This window comes from Micromesistius poutassou, assembly GCF_964030765.1.
Source record: "Micromesistius poutassou genome assembly, chromosome: 6".
Classification (NCBI taxonomy): Eukaryota; Metazoa; Chordata; class Actinopteri; order Gadiformes; family Gadidae; genus Micromesistius; species Micromesistius poutassou.
Genome location: NC_140276.1, coordinates 4,688,107 through 4,708,292, shown reverse-complemented (window position 1 = coordinate 4,708,292; position 20,186 = coordinate 4,688,107). Strand labels below are relative to the sequence as shown.

Here is a 20,186-nt window from a genome sequence, read left to right as displayed (position 1 = left end):
CATGACTAGCTAGCTAGCTTAAGCAATAGGTGTGCCTAGCCTAGCTAGGTAGACAGACAGGTCGGCCAAATTACCAGTCTGCAACTGCCACAGATACCAGGTTATTATTTTTGGGGGTCAAATTATTTGATGTATTTATTGATGTTGGGATGCAACGATAGTTTGAACATACGACAAAAAACGCTTCTAAAATAATTTGCCTACCCAGCTTTAACGGAAATGACTAGTTTAATGGATACCAGACCATTTTTATATGCACATTGGATGGCAATTACCCTTGTCTTCTTTTTAATAACGCATACGTTGAACAGGGACCGAAGTCCACCCAGAGTCAAACGGAGTGGCGCAGTGCGTTCCAGTATCAATAGCCTGGGCCCTGTCCAATTGCAACGCAATTAAAAACTTAATTTCCAAAGAGCTTTGCCGAGGGTGTTAAATGGGCCAGTAATCCCTTAATTGTTCTCTTTTAGGTTAAAACACGGGAATGATAGATAGACTTCTCTTCATTTATGGCCAATGAACGAATGTCGCAGCTCGCCAATGTGTTGCAAAGCAGTGGGAAGGTGTAGCGTCTGACGCGTAACGCTTGAAACACATGCGGAGACGGCGGGTCAGCACCACGGACAGCTCCGCGCGCTGTGTCCTTTGTGGGTTTGTTTTGCGCGCCGTGTCCATGGTAGTCGATTGCGCGTATAGCAGCACTTTAATACAAAAAATGTAAAAAATAAAAGCAAATTAGCCGAAATTTTTATTACATTTCCATATATATGAAACCAATTAGACCACTGAGACTGGTGATCTTATCTTATAAATAGGCCTGCGTTTTTTCTTTGGATTATTTCTTTTTGACTGCTGCAAACGCAACCATTCGTGGCATATTGAGACGGACAACAGCTGCAGCAGCTGGATACGGTGATATGCAGTTTAAAAGCATGGACAGCCTGAGATTGCAGTGCCTCCTCTATTGATTCGTTGACAATAAGCTGATATTGACACGTACACCAACACTTAGCCCGTAGTATTGCGGTTCTACTCTCTCTAGCTTCCACAAAACGAGTTTTTTTTTTCATGTGACGTCAGTCATCATGTTTGATCAACACTGGCCGCAGATCCGAGTTCAGCTCAGCTAATTTCCCTCCACCACCATCTTTGGTATAAAGTCCGTCCCTGCGTTTTCCCTCCAGCGAGCGTTGGCTCTCTCTCTCGCTCTCTCTCCCGCTTGCTCTCTCTCTCTCTCTCTCTCTCTCTCTCTCTCTCTCTCTCTCTCTCTCTCTCTCTCTCTCTCTCTCTCTCTCTCTCTTTCTCTCTCGCACTCTGTCTCTCTCTTGCTCCCCCACTCTTCCTATCGCGCGCTCTGTCTCACACACATTCTCACTTTCGCTCTCTCTCTCTCCCTCTCTCTCGCTCTCTCTCTTGTTCGCTCTCGCTCTCTCTCGCTCTCTATCTCTCTCTCTCTCTCTCTCCCTCTCTCTCTCTCTCGCTCTCTCTCTCTCCGGTTTCTCTCATTTGCTCGCTCGCTCAATCGCTCTCCCAGTTGCAAAAAAAAAATGCTCTGCAGCCGGGCTGCACCTCAATGAACCTAATTGGTGCACTGTGAGAGACCATCATCCATCCGCGGGATTTCCATCGTCCACGGGTCGCACACATATGAATGTCCTTAGATACAAGCTTTTAAGGAGTTGAACAGATCCGGTCGGCGAAAATGGCACAAAGCGTGGTTTTATTCCTACTGTGGCTTTTCGGCAGATCATTCGCTGGATTTCCCAATCAGATCAACATAGGTAAGTTGACAGCAAAACAAAGAAAAGCGTTTTTTTCTGTGGTTTTATGCGAGCGTCTGAGATGCCAAATCTTGCGAAGGGAACCGCGGAGCGCTGCTGATCTCTCTCAACTTGATTCCGTCGTAGAGACGGAGGCTCTTATCTCCCATCATATTTGCTAAAAGCAGTTATTGAAAAACACTCGAAGAAAAGGTAGCGACATCACACCATAACAGCACTTATGGGGGGAGAGACCCATCGGAGTTCAAGTTGGTGTGTAGGATAGAAAATGGTCACCCTGATCTCCTGGAGTATAAGATGCCTTCCGCGGTTTTGGCTCCGTGTGGGATCAGGTTATCTTCACGCGGAACGTGGAGACGTTACAGAGCCACAACAGCACTGCACACACACACACACACACACACACACACACACACACACACACACACACACACACACACACACACACACACACACACACACACACACACACACACACACACACACACACACACACACACACACGATCGTGCAAATTGCAATGACTGATCCTGGTTGTACATTTCCCTTTCCTTACAGGGGGACTCTTTATGCGCTCTACCGTGCAAGAGCACAGTGCGTTCAGGTTCGCTGTCCAACTCTACAACACCAACCAAAACAGCACTGAGAAGCCTTTCCACCTGAACTACAACGTAGACAACCTCGAGTCGTCCAACAGCTTCTCCGTCACCCATGCGTGTAAGTGTGTTGTTGCCGTCTTAGTTATTTGCATGTGGCTGCAAAGGGCCTATGCTTCCTATATGCACAAAGGTGGGACTTAAGTAGCCTATTAATGCCATACGTAGGAATAGCGTGTATCAGTGCGCCGAGGTACCCATAAATGACCCACTGAGTGTTATAAAGGCATGGACCAAGTTCAACCGATGGCTCATATAGGCTACATATGTTCCATACATATGTTTCGACAGACCCACAGTCCCACAGTCGAAAACAAACGTCATCATGCATTTGTATTCACAACAGATGGATTCATGGTGTTACTGTGAAACTTTGTGCAAAGGGGAATGCTATGGCACGGGCTGGCCCCTGCAGTCCCTCCCTGCATAGTCAACGCAGAGATTACTTTTATGGTTTTCAAACAAGTTCCCTTAGCAACATGCTGAATGCCATGACACAGCTGGCCTTGAGAGGAGAAAATACAAACAATTACATAAGCAGTGTGTCAAGAACTGAATGAGTGGGAGGTTTTCATGTCCTGTGGTATAGGCACAGGCACAGGCAGTGTGTTGTTTTTATTTGCAAGGAGTTTTTATCATTATTAATTATTCATTATTGACTCAGGTGAAATGTATGATTCATAGCTTTAGCCTTTGATTACAGCCCCCCTACCCCTCTTGTTAGTGGCAGTCTCCTCCAACAACATTCACTGTCATTTAGTATGCAAATCAATATGATCTTTCTTCTTCCCTTCATCAATAACGTGGACTTTCTCCAGACACCCAGCCACATGGATGCTAGTTATTAGTGTTATATTATTCTTTTTTTGAAGTGGGACTCGCTTTAGTTGTGGTTTAAAAAAGAAAAAAAAAGGAATATGTGCGGTATATTCTCTCTGTGTGGGCAGAAAGTGAGAATGAACAAATGCATAACAGGACAAAAAACAAACATGGTGGCCACATGATCTTTGTGATTAGCGACAAATCCCAGATGCAGACTTCCTGTGTGTGTGTGTGTGTGTGTGTGTGTGTGTGTGTGTGAATGATCTGGCTGTGAAGAGCTCTTTGGCTCTTCTTCTTTCTTTCCCATGGCCGCAGCGGCCCCTCTCCCGCTCACCATGCACCACAGCACCAAGCCCTGCTTCCTGCTCCCCCTCTCTCTCTCTGTCTCCCTTCCTCTCTCTGTCCTCTTTGTGTCTCTCCCTCTCTTTATCTCTCTCTCTGTCTCTCTTCCTCTCTCTCTCTGTCACCCCTCTCTCGCTCTGTCGCTCTCTCCCGCTTTCTCTCTCTCGCGCGCGCGCGCTTTCTAGCCTCTCTCTCACTCTACCTCTCTCCCTGTCTCTGTGTCCTCTCTGTCTCTCTCCCTCTCTCTCTGTCCTCTCTGTCTCTCTCTCTCTCTGTCCTCTCTGTCTCTCTCCCTCTCTCTCTGTCCTCCCTGTCTCTCTCCCTTTCTTTTCTCTCTTTTCTCTATCTCTCGCTCGTTCTGTCTCCCTCTCCTCTGCCTCCCCATGTGTTACAGAGCTTCTCCAGCCCCCCCATCCCTCCAGCATTGCAGAGTCAGCTCATTAGCAACCAACGCTCATAGAATCTCACCGTGCTCTCATTGGGCAGAGAACAAAAAATAAAAAAAAAACGCACTCTGCACCCCGACTGAGCGAGCAAGCGAGCGGGCGACCGGCAACGACGACAGCGGCGGTGGTGGTGGTGGTGGTGGTGATGGTGGTGGTGGTGGTGGTGGTGGTGGCGGCGGCAAATGAGTTGCAGTGGAGGAGGGCCTGGCCAGTGAGGGAGATGAAGTGAGCTTCATATCGTTGGAAAGCAGTGGCAGCCCTCACCCCCACCCAACCCCCACCACCCACCGCCCACCGCCCACTGCCCACCGCCCACCGCCCACCCTCCACCCCCAAGCCAAGGTGTCCCTACGAAAACAATGAGCAAATGAGTAAATAAATAATAGATAACGCGCCATTGCAATTTCATGCATGTTGAAGAGGAAGGGAAGCAGAGAGGAAGGAGTGGAAGGGCTAGATATCAGAAACTAATTATATTCAGGGGGCAGACAGCTTTAGTCGACGGGAACGGGATTCCAATGGGAGCCCTGGCCTGGTTTTTGTCTCCGCCGCACTGCCGTGACTCGGAGTGTCTCCGTCGAGAGCGCGGTCTCAGCATGGCCGCCGCCGCGCTTGGACCCGGAGAGAACGCAGGGGGAACAATGCCAGCCCTCTAATGATGCTGAGAAGAACACTATTGGGGTTCATGAGAAATGCATTTTCTTTTGTTTTGCTTTTTCTGTGATCCAAAAATAGCAGGCGAATTGTCAAAGAACATCATGGTGTTGGTGGTGGAGAGCATTTCAGTCCCCTTTGATGTGCGTATGAAGTCATCTGCTTTGGTGACATTTCTTTCCCCGCTGTACTGTACATGCCACATTGCACCAGATAGCTCTTGTGCGGAGAGACTGATGGCATCTTCAAATACGATGGAACACATTTGGAAAGTAAGCCAAATTGACAAAAATAGCTCCACGTAACCACAAAGCCCAGATGTGTTCCCTGTTGTAACATGACGTGGATCAAGAGAGATCTGAAAGATCTTCATTTATTTCATGTTTCCCGTTTTTCTCCATGTTTATTACTCCAATCCGGCTGAGCTGGTAAACAGCAGCCGTCTCCTGCTGAGCTCGCAACGCTCCACAAATACCTCAGGTTGTCTCTCCAAATGAAGTGCGGTAGAATGGAGTGGAAGGTTATTAAATACCACTTGTTATGCTGACTAACAAGCCTGAGTGGCCTTTGCCTTCGAGCCGATGGAGACGGCCCCGCAAAAACGCAGGGTTTGAGGTTTGTCACCGACGTTGTTTTGCTCCGTGCACTGTCACAACTGTTTAGCGGACAGAGGGAGATCTTTTGTCATCAGAAAACCCTGCATGGATGACTCAGACCTTTTGCCGGCAGCCCGCCCCTTGATTCCGAGCGGCTCAAACCTTAGACCTTTAAACCGACTCTTATGCAAGCACATTTCTTTATGTGGGGAAACTTGCTGCGGGCGAGTGCACTTTTTTTGGGCTGTGATCAAGATGCTATCGCCGACGCCACCTCAGACACCCCGCACGCAGAGCTTGATGGATGACGTCAGTCCTTTATTCCCGTTTAGCTCCGGCTTCTCGGATGATGCAGATCTCCGACGGCGTCTTTCTCCCACAGTGACTGATCTCTTCTGCCCCCGTGAAGGACACATTTTAAATGGGAAAAGTGTGGATCAAGAAGAATAAAAAATTCAAATTCAACTTTGCTTAATTCACTTAACATCTAACAAGAGACAATTACGAAAAATCCTTGGGCATTAAGTAGGGAACATTTTTTTTTATTATTTTGTCAGAATTATTTCTTTCATGTCCGTTTAAAAGCCTCACGCTATTAATTGAATTATAAACTGCCAACAAGACAATGTGGTCCAGTAATCCTCGGGGCTCAGCTTTGTACTTGGGCTACATGGTGGGTGCCTTTTCGGTGGAAAGTCTGTTGTCATTGCTTTGAAGTGACATCAGAAATGGCAAAATGTGTAATTATCTATCGTGTGGCCGTAATAGCTGTGGAGGAGGGATTCAGGTGCGCATGCATGGGACAGAGCAGTTCAAAGACAAGGTTGTGATTTCGAAGAAAAGCAGAGTAGACAAACATTAACGTGTTTGATGGTCTCATACCCTTGATGGTGCCCTTCCCTTTCCTCTACCGATTTTCATCCTGTACTCTCCTTTTGTGTTCTATCTGTATTTTTACAGACCAAAAAGCAAGCTATACTTTGCCTGTTCTAGTTCCGCTATTTATGCGATTAGCCACCTTGATTTCGGTTAAAGGTACATTTTTCTTTAATACTTCCATGTCTTTTTAATCCCTCATCCCCAGCCCCATTCTTCATTCTGTCATTAGGCTAATGGCGTGTATCTTCCCACAAAGCCCTTTGTTAGTCGCTTCTACCTTTTTTCCCTGCTATCGAAACCCAATGCTGTTAGCTAGCCATCTGGGGTTGGCCTCGTTACAACACATACAATATACAACAACACATACAACAAAGCGTCACGACACAACTTTCCGTGATTCCATTTTCAATTTTGCTAATACAGTCGGCACTACAGAGCGTTCGTAAGATGGATGTCACTGTGTGGGTGACGGACAAGGTTGGCACACCGCTAAGGAAATACAATTGCAAATCATAGCATGGTTGATGTTAAAAGTGCATGCTCAAGACTTATATCATTGAAGGACAGCAAAATAGGCATACAAATATCGTGAAAAGCCGGGGCTGTGTGTCTCGCGTAAGTCTTGACACATCAGCCGCCTGATGAGGGTACTGGAAGAATCAGTTACTAGACGTGACTGATTGAAAAATGGGACCGTGTGAAAGACAGAGCAAAAAGCTGGATTTTTCAATTGGCTATAACAAATAAATAAATCATATGCTTCTTCTGGAATTGTTATTTACAGACAGGGGGTGGGATGGGGGGGGGGAGCGTATACGAGGGGGACAGCTCATAAGGTGACGCACATCCATCTGACACCCAGCTGAGACCCTAAGTACAGGGCAGGGAATATTCACGGAGCTGGGGAAATGAAATGCAAAGGGGTTGTTGTTTGTGTCAAGTGAGAACAAAAGGGGGTTGTCCAGGACTCTATTAAGAATGTTTGCCAGTATGGATTTGTGTTTGTCTTCTACCTTAAAGGCATGAGAGAAGAAAATGAAAGAGAGAGAGAGGGGGAGATTTGCCCTCATTCTTGTTCTCCTTCTCTCTCTGTGTCTCTATGTCTCTCTCCCACTTTCTCTCTGTCTCTCACGTGCTCTCCCCTGTCTCACTCTTTTTCGGTTATTTGCTCCTTCTCTCCTCTCTCTCCCTGTCCTCTCTGTCTCTTTCTCACTCTCTCTGTCCTCTCTGTCTCTCTCTCACGCTCTCTGTGTTCTCTCTCTCTCTCTCTCTCTCTCTCTCTCTCTCTCTCTCTCTCTCTCTCTCTCTCTCTCTCTGCGTACACAAGGCTGTACAGGGGCACATACTGCCATGGCCCAGCTGTGTTTTACGCACAGATGGAGAACTATTTACTGACACACAGACGCCCAGACCAACACATATGAGCACGGCTGCACTCAAGCATGCAGCCGGCGTACGATGCCTCCAAATAGGTTGGCCAGTGCTTAAGCCCTGGATACGGCATTTGACCAAAAAATATTCAAATAATTGGAAAGCCATAATACTCTTGAATGATTTCCAATCCATTTGTCGCCTCCCTCCGCTAAGAGGTTATATACTCTCATTGGAATGGGGGGGGGGGGGGGGGGGGGGGGGATCCACTGTGCTCTCTTCTTGTGGGCCAGAGGTGTGTAACAGGAATCCACTTCTAAGGGTGTGGAGAAGAAGCGTGGACGTCAACAGAAGGCGACGGGTATCGACTGAGGAGACCCATGGAGAAGCGCCGCGCAACCGTGCAATCACAATCTGGGCGAGAAACACGAGCCACCGTGCAGGGATGAAACGGTCTGCAGTGCAGGATGACAGGCAGGGGCCGCCTCGGAGGACCAGGGAGAGAGAGGCCGAGAGAGGGAGAGAGAGGCCGAGAGAGGGAGAGAGAGACAGAGAGAGAGAGAGAGAGAGACAGAGAGAGAGAGAGATAGAGAGAGAGAGCGAGAGCTTGAGTTGAGAGGAGCAAAAGTGAGGGGAGGAAAAAAAAGGACACTTGGATGCGGCTCAGGAAGGCCTCAGGCCCCTTCCCCGAAACCCCCCCCCACCCCCTGGTCCCCTCCCCCCTAGCTCTGGATGGGGGGGGAGGGGACCAGGGACCAGGAGAGCTTCTAACCACAAGGAGGTGATTGACACCGGAGATAAGATAAGATACAAAGGCAGGAGGAAGGCAGAATGTATTGAATATGGGGAACATGTGCTGCAGGTTTGATTACGATCTTGTGTCAGTTTTTCCTTTTAGGTGGGTTGTTCTTTTTTGCCGTGCAACAATGGAATAGAAGGGATATGTTTATACGTGTTGAATGGAAATGCCCCTTGACATTTTTGACGGCTGTGAGGACTTCAGGCATCGACATTTTGTATAATTTCAAGTTTATCAAGGGCTATTTTTGGATTCTTGCATACAAATATTTCAAGCTAAGATAAATGCTGCCGGCCAAACGGGGTGCTGTTTCTGACCCAGTTTCCATGTCATGAATCCCCCCTCCAACTTCAGTTCTTTCATTCATGGCTGCAACGCCGTTACGGCGGTAATGAAATTCAGTGAAGGAAACATGAGAAACTCTTCCAGGCAAATTCAACACAATAAATATTTAATCGGAATATCAAAAGATCCTCTTAAACCCGTTCGGAGGGAGTAGTGTCGCTGTCGCAGTGTTGTTTGTCTTGGAGTCTTGGTTACTCACAGATACCCTTTGATAAAACAACAGCTTTACGTCTCCTTTGCCGTCGCAGCTCAATTAAGCACTCAGAATTTGTCCGCCGTGGTTACTTACTAGCTCTTGTGAAGGAACCTGGGCGTTGGCAATTTGCTTATGAATTAGAATTAATTAATGTCACGGTTTGGAGAAAATGCTTCACTGATGTCCAAGGCTTTGGATGTCATAATTTCTTTTCTTTTCTCTTTTTGTCCCCATCTGTTATTGACAGAAGGCAGAAGAAAGCCTCTGATTCGAAAATAAAGATAATAGATGGTCGGGAGGTCATGATCTGAAAACATGAGGACAATCTAGTGCAACTTTGACCCAACCTCATATCTCCACCTCGCTAGTACAAAACATTGGGAACGGCTTCAGAATATGCCAAATGCACATTGAGGAACCAGCGGCAAGACAAAAACAAAGGCTTGGTGCAATTGTGTCTATTTGAGCCTCTGCAGTGAACCGTAGCTTTTATCGCTAAGCTATGAAAGCAATGGCATGCATTCACTCAAAAAGCCATTGTTGTTGCAGATAGATGGAGCACGGGGAAAAACGCACGTATGCTCAACCCATCTCTTTAGTGGTCAAATCATACCGCGGGAGGCTCATCCATCGCGTACATCCGTCCACGATTCTGGCTGTCTGTGTGCTTATTGAGGATGCTATCAGTCAGCGTTATGACGAGGAAGAGAGGAGCCAGCTGGACATAAAGAAACAAACAGCGGTGATAAACATAGATATAAAATATATGAGCAGGGTAGCCTTCCTCATGGCGTCCTGTGTCATATGAACACGACACGACGCTATCTCCTCCGCGGCGCAATATGAGGCGATAAAGCAGGAACAGGACAGCCTGTGTGGACATATGAGAGTGAATGGTTGTTCTGGAGAAAACAGAGTATCTAAAGGGTTTATCAGGGACAGGTCGGTGCTTTTGAGAACCGCTTCGTTACGTCGTTTTTTTTTCATTTCCCCAATGGGCACAACCTCATCTCTGGCAAGTGTAGACATGGGAAGCAATAAGGTGGATGAAGAGGAAAGGCACCAGCACAGAGGGAACACTTGCCCAAGCCACATACAGAGAGGTTGGGCATGAAAGGAAGTCAGCGCATTGACCTTTTGTGTGTGTGTGTGTGTGTGTGTGTGTGTGTGTGTGTATGACTTTGACTTTACTTTTTTTTGGCACAGGCATATCACAGCCTTGTTTCCCCATACTTGTTTCCCCCCCCCTACCGACTATACCGGTAATCAGCCAATCAGTATCCTCCTCTCAGGCCGCTTCAGCAGCACATCCAGATCCAGACAACCTGGAGGAGCTGCTGGCTCGGGACGAGAGAGAGAGAGAGAGAGAGAGAGAGAGAGAGAGAGAGAGAGAGAGAGAGAGAGAGAGAGGGATGGAGAGAGAGAGAGAGACATAGAGAGAGATGGAGGGAGAGAGAGAGAGAGAGAGAGAGAGAGACATAGAGAGAGATGGAGAGAGAGAGAGAGAGATGAGAGAGAGAGAGAGAGAGAGAGAGAGAGAGAGAGAGAGAGAGGGATGGAGAGAGAGAGAGAGACATAGAGAGAGATGGAGGGAGAGAGAGAGAGAGAGAGAGAGAGAGAGAGACATAGAGAGAGATGGAGAGAGAGAGAGAGAGAGAGAGAGAGAGAGAGAGAGAGAGAGAGAGAGAGAGAGAGAGAGGGATGGAGAGAGAGAGAGAGAGAGACATAGAGAGGGATGGAGAGAGAGAGAGAGAGAGACATAGAGAGAGATGGAGGGAGAGAGAGAGAGACATAGAGAGGGGTGGAGAGAGAGACAGAGACAGAGAGGGATGGAGGGAGAGAGAGGGAGGGAGAGGAGGGGGAGGAGGAGGAGCAGAAGAGAGAGAGACAGAGAGAGAGAGCGGAAGAGAGAGAGACAGAGAGAGAGAGAGAAAATTCCTGATTTGAACCAACAGGCCTGCAGTTTCCTGCATTTGGTGTGTTCCTCAAGGTCAGAGAGCTTATGAAAGAATAACATTGTTTGGGTTTGAATTATTTGCAGCGAAACTGTTTTTGGGGGGAGAGGGGGTGTTTTTGGGGGGAGAGGGGGTGCGGGAAATAATGGATACCCTGCTGGGCCATAACCTCTCCCGTTCAACCAGGACAGCCATATCTGCTATCTTTTGTTCTGGTGTGCTCTCTCTGTGTTGCGTTTATGAGGAGTACAAAATGAATGCGGCACGGAAGGGGGACTCTGTGGACAGATACACTACGACGTCAACGGGGGGTCTGTCAACAATGTTCTGCATGAAATGGCAAAACACCGGACCCAGGAGTGCAGTGCAGGGCCACGGCTTATTTACATTATCTTCCCGGTCTTTTCGCCCTGCTCCATAGCCAGATCGATTGTCGCATTTTCTGTGACCTGCTGGAGGTATTTCTATTTTTGTGCGTCTCGCAGAGCTGCGTGTCTTTGCTGTGGGACGTGTCTGCGCGGAGACACTGTCTCCGTCATGCCTGATTGATAGTGACAGTTCACAGTGGCTGGGCTGCTGAGGCATCATAACCTTGTGAAAGTAGTGTATGGTCACTCTAGCATAAAGGCTGAAGCAGAGAGAGGGGGAGAAAAGAAGAGAGGGCGGAGGCAGGACTCGGCGGAAGATTAGCATTTTCCTTGCAGTGATCAGAGGTGCACATTCACATCGCAGGTTTGAGATGCCGCGCAGAGACCTCTTGGTAAATATTAAACACCTCTTATGGAAACGAGGGTCTAATGAGGGGCGTGCGTGTTGCAGAGAGCTAGGTGGATGCATGGCTTGATTACCGCTGATAGGACAATCAATCTCGCTCCCCACAACAGTTGCCAGAGGAGGGCTTCCTTGCACCTCATTGGCATTGGAAATAAACCCTTTCCCCACTGATAATTTTGGAAATACTAATGTATTCCGACAGACCTGCAAAACAAATGGAAGTGTCATCATCACCGAGTCCAATGCATTTTTGATTACTCACTGATTCACGTACAATGCAGCCTAATCAAATCTGCAATGAACGCTATACAGAGTAAACAGGGAATGAATATACAGGGAGGGTTGGTAGGGTTGGTACCATGAATAAAAAGGATGGGATCATACAGCTGTAGGCGACTCTGGAGCTCCCAGGCTGATCCTGACTCAGTGGGTGCTCTGTCGCTCGGAGGGTGGCCGGCATGCAGGGGCTGCGGAGTCGTACCCACAACCTCTACCTTGCCACCTTGCCACCACCGCTGCTGCTGCTGCTGTGGAGCCTACGCAGGGAAACGTGAGGAACAACCAATTCATCGTGCGGTTTTAATCAAGGTTTATTTACCCACCCACAATGGCGGCCTACCCCCCTCCGCCCCCCTTCCCCCCCCCGCCACTATCCCCCCCCCCCCCCCACAGGGAGAATTAAGTGAACATGATGTGCGCTCTCTCAGCCATGAGTCTGCCCTGTTTCTCCCTCCAATGGTTAATTTGAAGAGTGCTGTAGTGTGGCTCCTGCCATTTCACACATGGCTACATTAAACCTGTGGGCGGTTGCTCCCCGGCCACTGTCCACGTTTGCGTGTCCATGCGTGACTCGCAATGTGCGATGAAATATTGAAGCGTTCTATCGCCGTCCCATTGGCCATCCCCCGGGTTTGATTATTGTCTCTTGATTTAATCCCCCCCCCCTGCCTCCTCTCTTTTGTTTTGCTATATTTTAGTCGTATTTTTTTGGGGGGATATTTATTCCTCCCCCACTTCCTAGCCTCATTTCTCGGTGGCATGGCGCGCGTCAGGAAGTCGGCCTCATCTGGACCCCGTGAAAGAGCGAAACCATCGCAGCTGCAGAATCAAAAGGCTGATTGGAGTGACTCCATTCCATGCGGCTCAATGAGAAGCTTCTCTTAGATGCCGGCTCCTCTGTGCAGCCCTGACAGTGCTATAATATGATGAAAAGGAGAGGAGAGGCACGGGTGAGTTCATTGGCTCGGCGACGTTTGGCGAGAGTTGAGGGTGGGGGCGGCAGGGGGGGAGAGACACAGGCGCCAAGGGGGAGATGATGGTTCAGAATGTCATGTGCCTCCGCCCAGCGTGTGTGTGTGTGTGTGTGTCTCGGTGTGTGTGTGTTTGTCTCAGTGTGTGTGTGTGTGTAAGAGTGGGTGGGTGTGTTATTGCTCACTTCCACTGCGACCCCCTTTTCATCTCTTTAGTGATCTGATGCGCTGTGCTGGACCCCTGGATCTCTCGCCACAGCCGGCGTTGTCCATCACACACGGTTACCCTAACGCGCGTCAGACTCTGTACCTAATAAGACAGAGAGGAGTGTAATGCCCAAATGAACAGGAACGGGGCCAATGAACAGGAAACGGCGACTGAAGGCGATGTGATGCTCACGCATAATGACAGCGCGCAAAGCGACGCACACTTATGTGAAAGGTGGAGCCTTAACTTTCACTTGCGCATTCGTGACACTATTTCAGCTTTAGCTATATGTATGTGTGTGTGTGTGTGTGTGTGTGTGTGTGGCACACAAATAAATCAGGAGCGTCTCAGTCACACACACACACACACACACACACACACACACACACACACATACACACACAGGCACTTATTTATTTTCTGGGTGTCGGGGGCGTTGGGGTCTGGCGACGGTGCAGTCAGTGTAGCTGAGGGGCCCCCGCTACACAGGCCCCTCTCCTCCCATCTCACAACCTCCTCCCCATCAAGGTTGTTATCCAAACACCCACGCCACCGGCGACGTGGCCCTTTGAAGAAGCCAATGTCTTCCCACAGTCTCTTGTGGGAATCGGAGCTCAACTTTTACTTGTGGGCATAGCTGTCACATACAGTAACTTTTGGAGGAGTGGGAATGACTCAAAGCGGGGAAAAGTGTTTGTTGTCGCCGGGCTGAATTCCCGCCGACGATAGCCGACGCCCACCTTGGAAATAAAATGGTCGTCAAACACTTCTCCTATCAGCCAATCAGTGACTGTGTGGCGATGTCTGTCCAAAATGGAGGAGAAGCTGATTGTTTGTGTGTTTGAAGTAGGAAATCAATGCGTTTCCAATTTTTTGCTAACGTGAAATGTGGAAGTGGATTTTAGTTGCTTAGTAACGCAAGGTACACCCCATAACATGACATTGAGATGCCTCAATTGGTCTCTTGGGGGTTTAAAGGGGCACTTCACCCATTTGCATTAAGCTTTGTATCGTTGGAAGCTTTGAAATCGTTAGAAAGTCATATATTTGAATGGTCCTGCATCATTCCTTCATTTTCCCCTGAGACGGGAGAGCTCTGTATCTACCTCTTAACACTTCCTGCTTTAAATGACGCAAAATGACGATTTTTGCGGAATTTAAAGCAGGAAGTGTGGGGGGGGTATATTTTATTTTTTATATTATAAAAATTATATATTTATAATATAATAAATAATATCTATCCAAAGTTGCTTTCCCCAATTTCTTCTCCACCATGGCCGCGAATCAATACAAGGGTCTTATTTTGCACACCCGCACCCGCGAATAACATTCCGCACCCGACCAGACTCGCTATAAATTGATATAGACGCCCGCAAATTAGACACACTAGATGGATTACACTACCTGGTGATTTGGCGTGGTGCTTTAGATTGCTGTTCAAAGAAAGCACATCATCCACTGTCTACGGCTTTAGTTGACTCCTCCTCTCCTGAATAACATATCCAGATCCGGAGAAGTCTCGCTCGCCATCGCAAAACCCGCGACCGACCCGCGCTGCTCAGGCGTCTGACCCGACCCGCACCCGTATCCGACACAGTATATCATTTTTCACCCGTTTCATCCAAATTGTGCGGGTCACGCAGGACACGCAGGAGATGTCCGAGAACCCAACGCAGTCTTTAATTCATAATATCATCCGAAGGCACACACAGCTTTTGGCCGTGATATTATATATGATATTATATTATATAGATACCTATCTATCCTATAGATAGCTATCTACCTACCTATATATTATATATGATTATATTATTTAGATAGAGAGCTCCGGGAGACCTCAAACGGCAACAATCACCTTCTCCTCCTGCTGCATTCACTCTGGACTGAACGCTGATTGGCTGTTATGTTACGTCCCTCAGGGAGTGAACGCTGATTGGCATTGTGGGAGTTGTTGTCTTCATTCCACAAGTGCCAAACAGTCACTGTCTGCCTTTTCTCGGTCAAGAAGGCACCAAATTAGAAATTTATGTTACTATTCGACTAAATATATGACCCACTTTCAATACAGATTGATGTCTCCTAGGGTGAAATTCTCCTTTAACTTGGATATCCTTTAAGAATATGCGATTTGATACAGAAATAGAGGAAAGAACACCCACCCAAGTTTATTTGGGAAAACTACTGAACTAACAAAGTCTCTCTCTCTCTCTCTCTCTCTCTCGCTCTCTCTCGCTCTCTCTCTCTCGCTCTCTCTCTCTCGCTCTCTCTCTCTTGCTCTCTCTCTCTCGCTCTCTCTCTCTTGCTCTATATCTCTCTCTCTCTCTGGTCATGGTCAGCGCACCATTTTAGCAAGACACCAATAAGATGAAAGTGACACATTCATTCTTAGCCAGGTTGGATGGTTACATGGGAAGGAAAGGATTGTTTTCAAGTGATGCCTTCAAGGTTCAACAACCCACATTTTTTCCTGTCCTCGTTGCCCTGTTCTGTCATTCTGTGTTAGAAATGTTTTCAATAAAAACCCGGGTCATGGAAAAGGTGATGTTTAAAAATGTAACTCTTTGTTCCAACATCAAAAATGCATTTCCCCATATGGGGGTTTGGCTCGGCTATGCGTCCCTTAACGTGGGATATTTAATTAGGATGTGTCATTTGATGAGTCAGATCAGGAGCAAAAAGGCTCATTTTTTTTTCATCTTTTACACGGGCAGGATATGGACTTTGGAGTGGCTGGCAGGCAGTAATGCCTTCTTGGCAGGCCATATGCAGGAAACTGCAGGCTTCGCTTGTGCATCAGGGCATGAATGGACCGCCAGGATCTGAACCCCCCCTGAGGGGCCAAAAGCACCAGTCGGGAAGCATTACCCTCAGACAGTGTGTGTTTGCGGAGACTGGGATACCAAAGTCCTGAGACTGCTTCGTCTTCTGTCACAGAGATTGCAATAGCAAAACTGGGAGACCTCTCGCAGAGAAACGAGTGCTGTGTTTTGTCTGAGCGGGGGACGTTTTGCCTCTACAGGACTGCGCCGAAAAGAAAAGGGTTACAGCTGTATGACAGAGATGAAAATGAATATGTAAATGGGAGCCATCATCCATTTTTCCTGTCATCTAATCGAGAGGGGAAGCAAGATAAGTCTCCCCCCCCCCCCCCTCCCCCCTCCCCTCCCGCAGAGTTGAATTGGATTCAAAACTATTCAGCTGGGTGTCGTGTTCTAGATTCTCCACTCCACCTGAAATCCACTGGCGCACACACACACACGCACGCACGGCCCCCTGTCATCTGCGCCAGCGAGTAAACGCAGGCTTTCTCTCCTCGTAGTAAAGTTAAATAATTCAGCTCCATCTCCTTCTGCCACTGTTCCGTCTCTCGCCCTTTCTGCGTCGAGACGGTGCGTCCTTGTGCCTGTGTTGTTATGGGGGCGTGCCCCCCCCCCCCACCCCCCTTCCCCACGTGGGAGCCCTCCCGTGGCGGTGTGCCCCTCTCCCAACCCCAGCCAAGCTGAGCCGCTCTGGGCGAGCCGCTTGTTCTTGGAGCCAGGAGGAGCCACGACGTAACCCGACACAGTGTGATCCGGACAGCAGCGGTCAGAACCGTTTGCGGGGTTGTTGAGGACCCCCCCCCCCCTCCCCCCTCCCCTCCTCTCTTTCACCTGACACCCTGCCTCCTCAAACTCTGCCTCCTCCTTCACCAGCTGTCCTTGTCCCCCACATTACCCCCCCCCCCCACACACACACACACACACTCCCCCCACCTCCTCCTGATCTGTGCTTGTGTCCTTCCTTCCTGTTTCATCCGTTATTCCTTCACCCCCCCCCCCCCCCCGAGCCCCCCCCGGTATATTCATCTGTAAAGCGGCGTGCTCAAGGCCTGCGGTGCTGATTGGGGAGGATTAGTGGTATGTGAGGTACTTTGTCACCAGCTTTCAAGGAAAATCCAATTACCACATATCCTAAGCCCTTACATGATTCATACCCCCCTCTTTTGAATCCTTTTGCTAAAAAATAAATGCGGCCCCTTATCCGCGGGGGGGGGGGGGCCGTCCGCGTCAATGTCACCGTCCTCACCCTGCAGCTATTGCCCGAGTGTAGCGTACGTTTCAGGTGAACCTATTCATCATCAACATTTCAGTCCATCCCAGTCCAGAGCTTCGCCCATCGTCTTGCTATGCTGCATTGCAGCAAATGCCAGAGTGCACAATTGAGTCAATGAAAGAATTGTTGTTTGCTCAATGTAATGGGGGCCGGGGGTCTCTGAACAGCGCTCTTAAGGTAAAGGATGTGCATGGCGGGAGGGGGGGGGGGGGGTAGGTTGGGGGAGGGTTTCTCAGCAGTATCTTTGTAGCGGTAGATAGCGTTTAATTGCTTGCCGGCCATCCCAGTGTGCCTTTTGAGGGGAAGTCACGGCGTTGAGCGCGGTCACGCATGGCGAGATTAGGGTTGAGCTCGTTCACCGTCTCATGTATCAATTAAAATCCCTTCCAATTGAATTTCGTCAAATTGATTAAACAAACTGTCCGATCTTGCGTCAGCCCATCAAAGCGCCGTTATCAGTCGTGCCTTTTTCTTTTATTAATCTTAAAGAGCCAGTGTCTTGGAACGTTTGAAGAACTGTCGTCTTTTCTTCGCCTCGTTCCTTGTTCCCCTCGGCAGCATCATCGGTCTTCCGATTTGATCACGGCGGGGGGGTGGGGAGGTTACAGCCATTATACGGTGGTCTATAAAATTAACACAGAAATGGGTTCTGAGACATATTGGTCTCTTTGGGATTCGCGGTGAATTCAAATGAATTTCCCTTTTGTGTGCAGACTAGTGACAGTTGTTGCCGGCGAAGGTGAAGATATCACTCAAGACCGCGGAGAACTCGAGGGTCGTTGAATCCCGAGAGGGACGCCTCGCCGGTCACCGGCTCTCAGAAGAAGCAGAAGAAGAATAGGGGGATGTCCTTAACGAGTGTCGTGCCGCCCGAAGGACACGGAGAGTGGGGGGGAAAAGTTGTGTCGGGAAAAAGGAGAAAAAAAATTAAAGATAAACACAGAGGACACAGGAATAATTGCCCACTAACAGTCAGGGAAGTGGCAGATGCGAGCTTCATCCGACAACCTTTGCACTCTCCCGCCCCCCCCCCCCCCTTAAATCTGGCTCACTCATCAGCTCCTCATCTGCTGTGTATCTGTGGCCGCTTCATCCGTTTGCAACAACAATTGCTGCGCCCGCCTCAGCCTCAATTTGGCAATATGTCGGGGTATTGCCGGTGAGGTTCCACCTTCCGCTCAAGCCAAGGGCGAGCGTCTCCTGACCAATCAGAGCTAACTCATCGAGCCACATGTAGCGTAGGAGAGGTGACTTTATTTTTCTATTTTTTTTGCTCGACCTCAATTGCAGTAAAAGGGGTTTCTAACCTTGAAATAGATCCGCTACTTAGTACAGCGACGACAGCTCCTGATCCTATGAATACTCGTTGGAATCGACAATAGCCTTTTCTCTTATGATTTCTTTGTGTGAGTTCACTGACCGAGTATGTTTGATAAAGCCCACATTCGTATGGGCGTCAGTTACCCCGGATTTCAGACATTTTTGTTCTGCCCTGATAAAAAATCCCCTGCCAGGGTTCCTAGAGGAATCAAAACCATTAGTAATTATTTTGCACGCTTCATTGTGAGAATTATCATGCACGTATTATATTATGCCCCATCAACATTGTAAAATAGTGGATAAAGACATAGTAATTATATAAATAGTATAAATGTAACACGTAGCATTAGCATCCTCAAGGGTTAATTAAACACTGTCATATTATCGACTCATGCAATGCAACATTGTTCATGTATCAACAACTGAGTAATTATTAGCATACAACTATGAGTACAATACATTTGAATGTAAAATACATTTGATAATGAATCGATGTGAATAAAACCAGAAGAAGAAGGTCTGCTTGTTTTGGAACAGAGACATCATAGGTCATAGGGGATCAATGAATCCTTTGGGGACTTGGCCTCTTGGAGCTTCCTGGAGCCAGGGGAGCGGGCCGGGGACGGGGCCTCCTCATGTGGAAGAAGTGGGGGAGGTTTGAGATGAAGCAGGCTGGGGTGGGGAAGGGCTCTGGTGCTAGCCTCCTTAGCTCTCTGCGGTCGTTTATCATAGCCCAGCAGACAAACACACTGATTCCTGACACATGCTCGTAAAGAAGGGCACAGGAAGAGGCAAGCACTCAAGCATGTGCACCACACGCACACACACACACACACACACACACACACACATGCACACACGCACGCACCCACACACACAGCAATGCTCGTAAATACACATTTGTAGGTGTATATATATAGAGAGAAAGATGCATTGATAGACAGATTGTTAGATGGATATTTTTGCTCTAAATATATTCACTGTACGTGTCAAAATCATATACAGGGATATATATAGCACACATTTATGTACATATGGGGCTAGGCTTGTCTACTAAGCCTACACATGTGAATAGACGGGCCAGTAGCCTGGAGCATACACCACCACTTTGACTGAGTGTATATGTGGCTTGGTTGTGATTGGTCGAGCGGGAGGGGGGCGGGGCGGGTCCTAGAGATGGCCTATCTTTGGTGATGAGTTGTGTTGTGAGGAGAGGTTGTTGTGAGGAGAGGTTGGTGTATAAAAAGGTATTTAAAAACCCTTCTCACACATCTAATTTCACATGTGTTTTCCTTATCAATAGAAAAGGTCATTCGACTTATGCGGTACATCCGCACCACTCATTATTTATTTTTTTATGATTATTCACGTCATGCTTGCTGACATTTAAAATCACTCCAAGACATTACGTGTTAACTAAAGGACAGCGAGGTAGGAATGAGATGCTAAAGTAGCAGAAGCAGAAGGCTCATGGGCCGACGCGCGGTGGTTGCCGACGGCATCTTTCCCAAGTCAAAAAAAAAAAAAAAAATCCCGGTCTGGCATTTCAAGTTGACGTCTTGAAGTGCATCCCATCTCCCACCAATGACGAGAGCCGGTGCAGTCCCCTCCCCCTCCTTCCCCCAGGGGGGTACCTAAAAGCCTTGACGCCTCCCCACCCCCCTCCCCCTCCTCCTCCCCCAGCTGACAGCGGGACAGGG

General features: G+C 48.3%; 1 protein-coding gene across 2 annotated transcripts in view; it reads left to right on the top strand.

The window, feature by feature from the left end:
- Positions 1-1,702: 1,702 nt before the first annotated feature.
- The window catches only part of LOC311345522 (glutamate receptor 3), a gene marked incomplete at both ends in the record, with an annotated part of 83,177 nt that continues 64,693 nt past the window's right edge, over positions 1,703-20,186 (top strand). For both annotated transcript variants that reach the window (XM_084469942.1, XM_084469941.1), the window contains 2 exons: positions 1,703-1,781; positions 2,340-2,498. In XM_084469942.1, coding sequence (XP_084326068.1) covers positions 1,703-1,781; positions 2,340-2,498 — 238 coding nt within the window. The remainder of the gene's footprint in view (positions 1,782-2,339; positions 2,499-20,186) is intronic.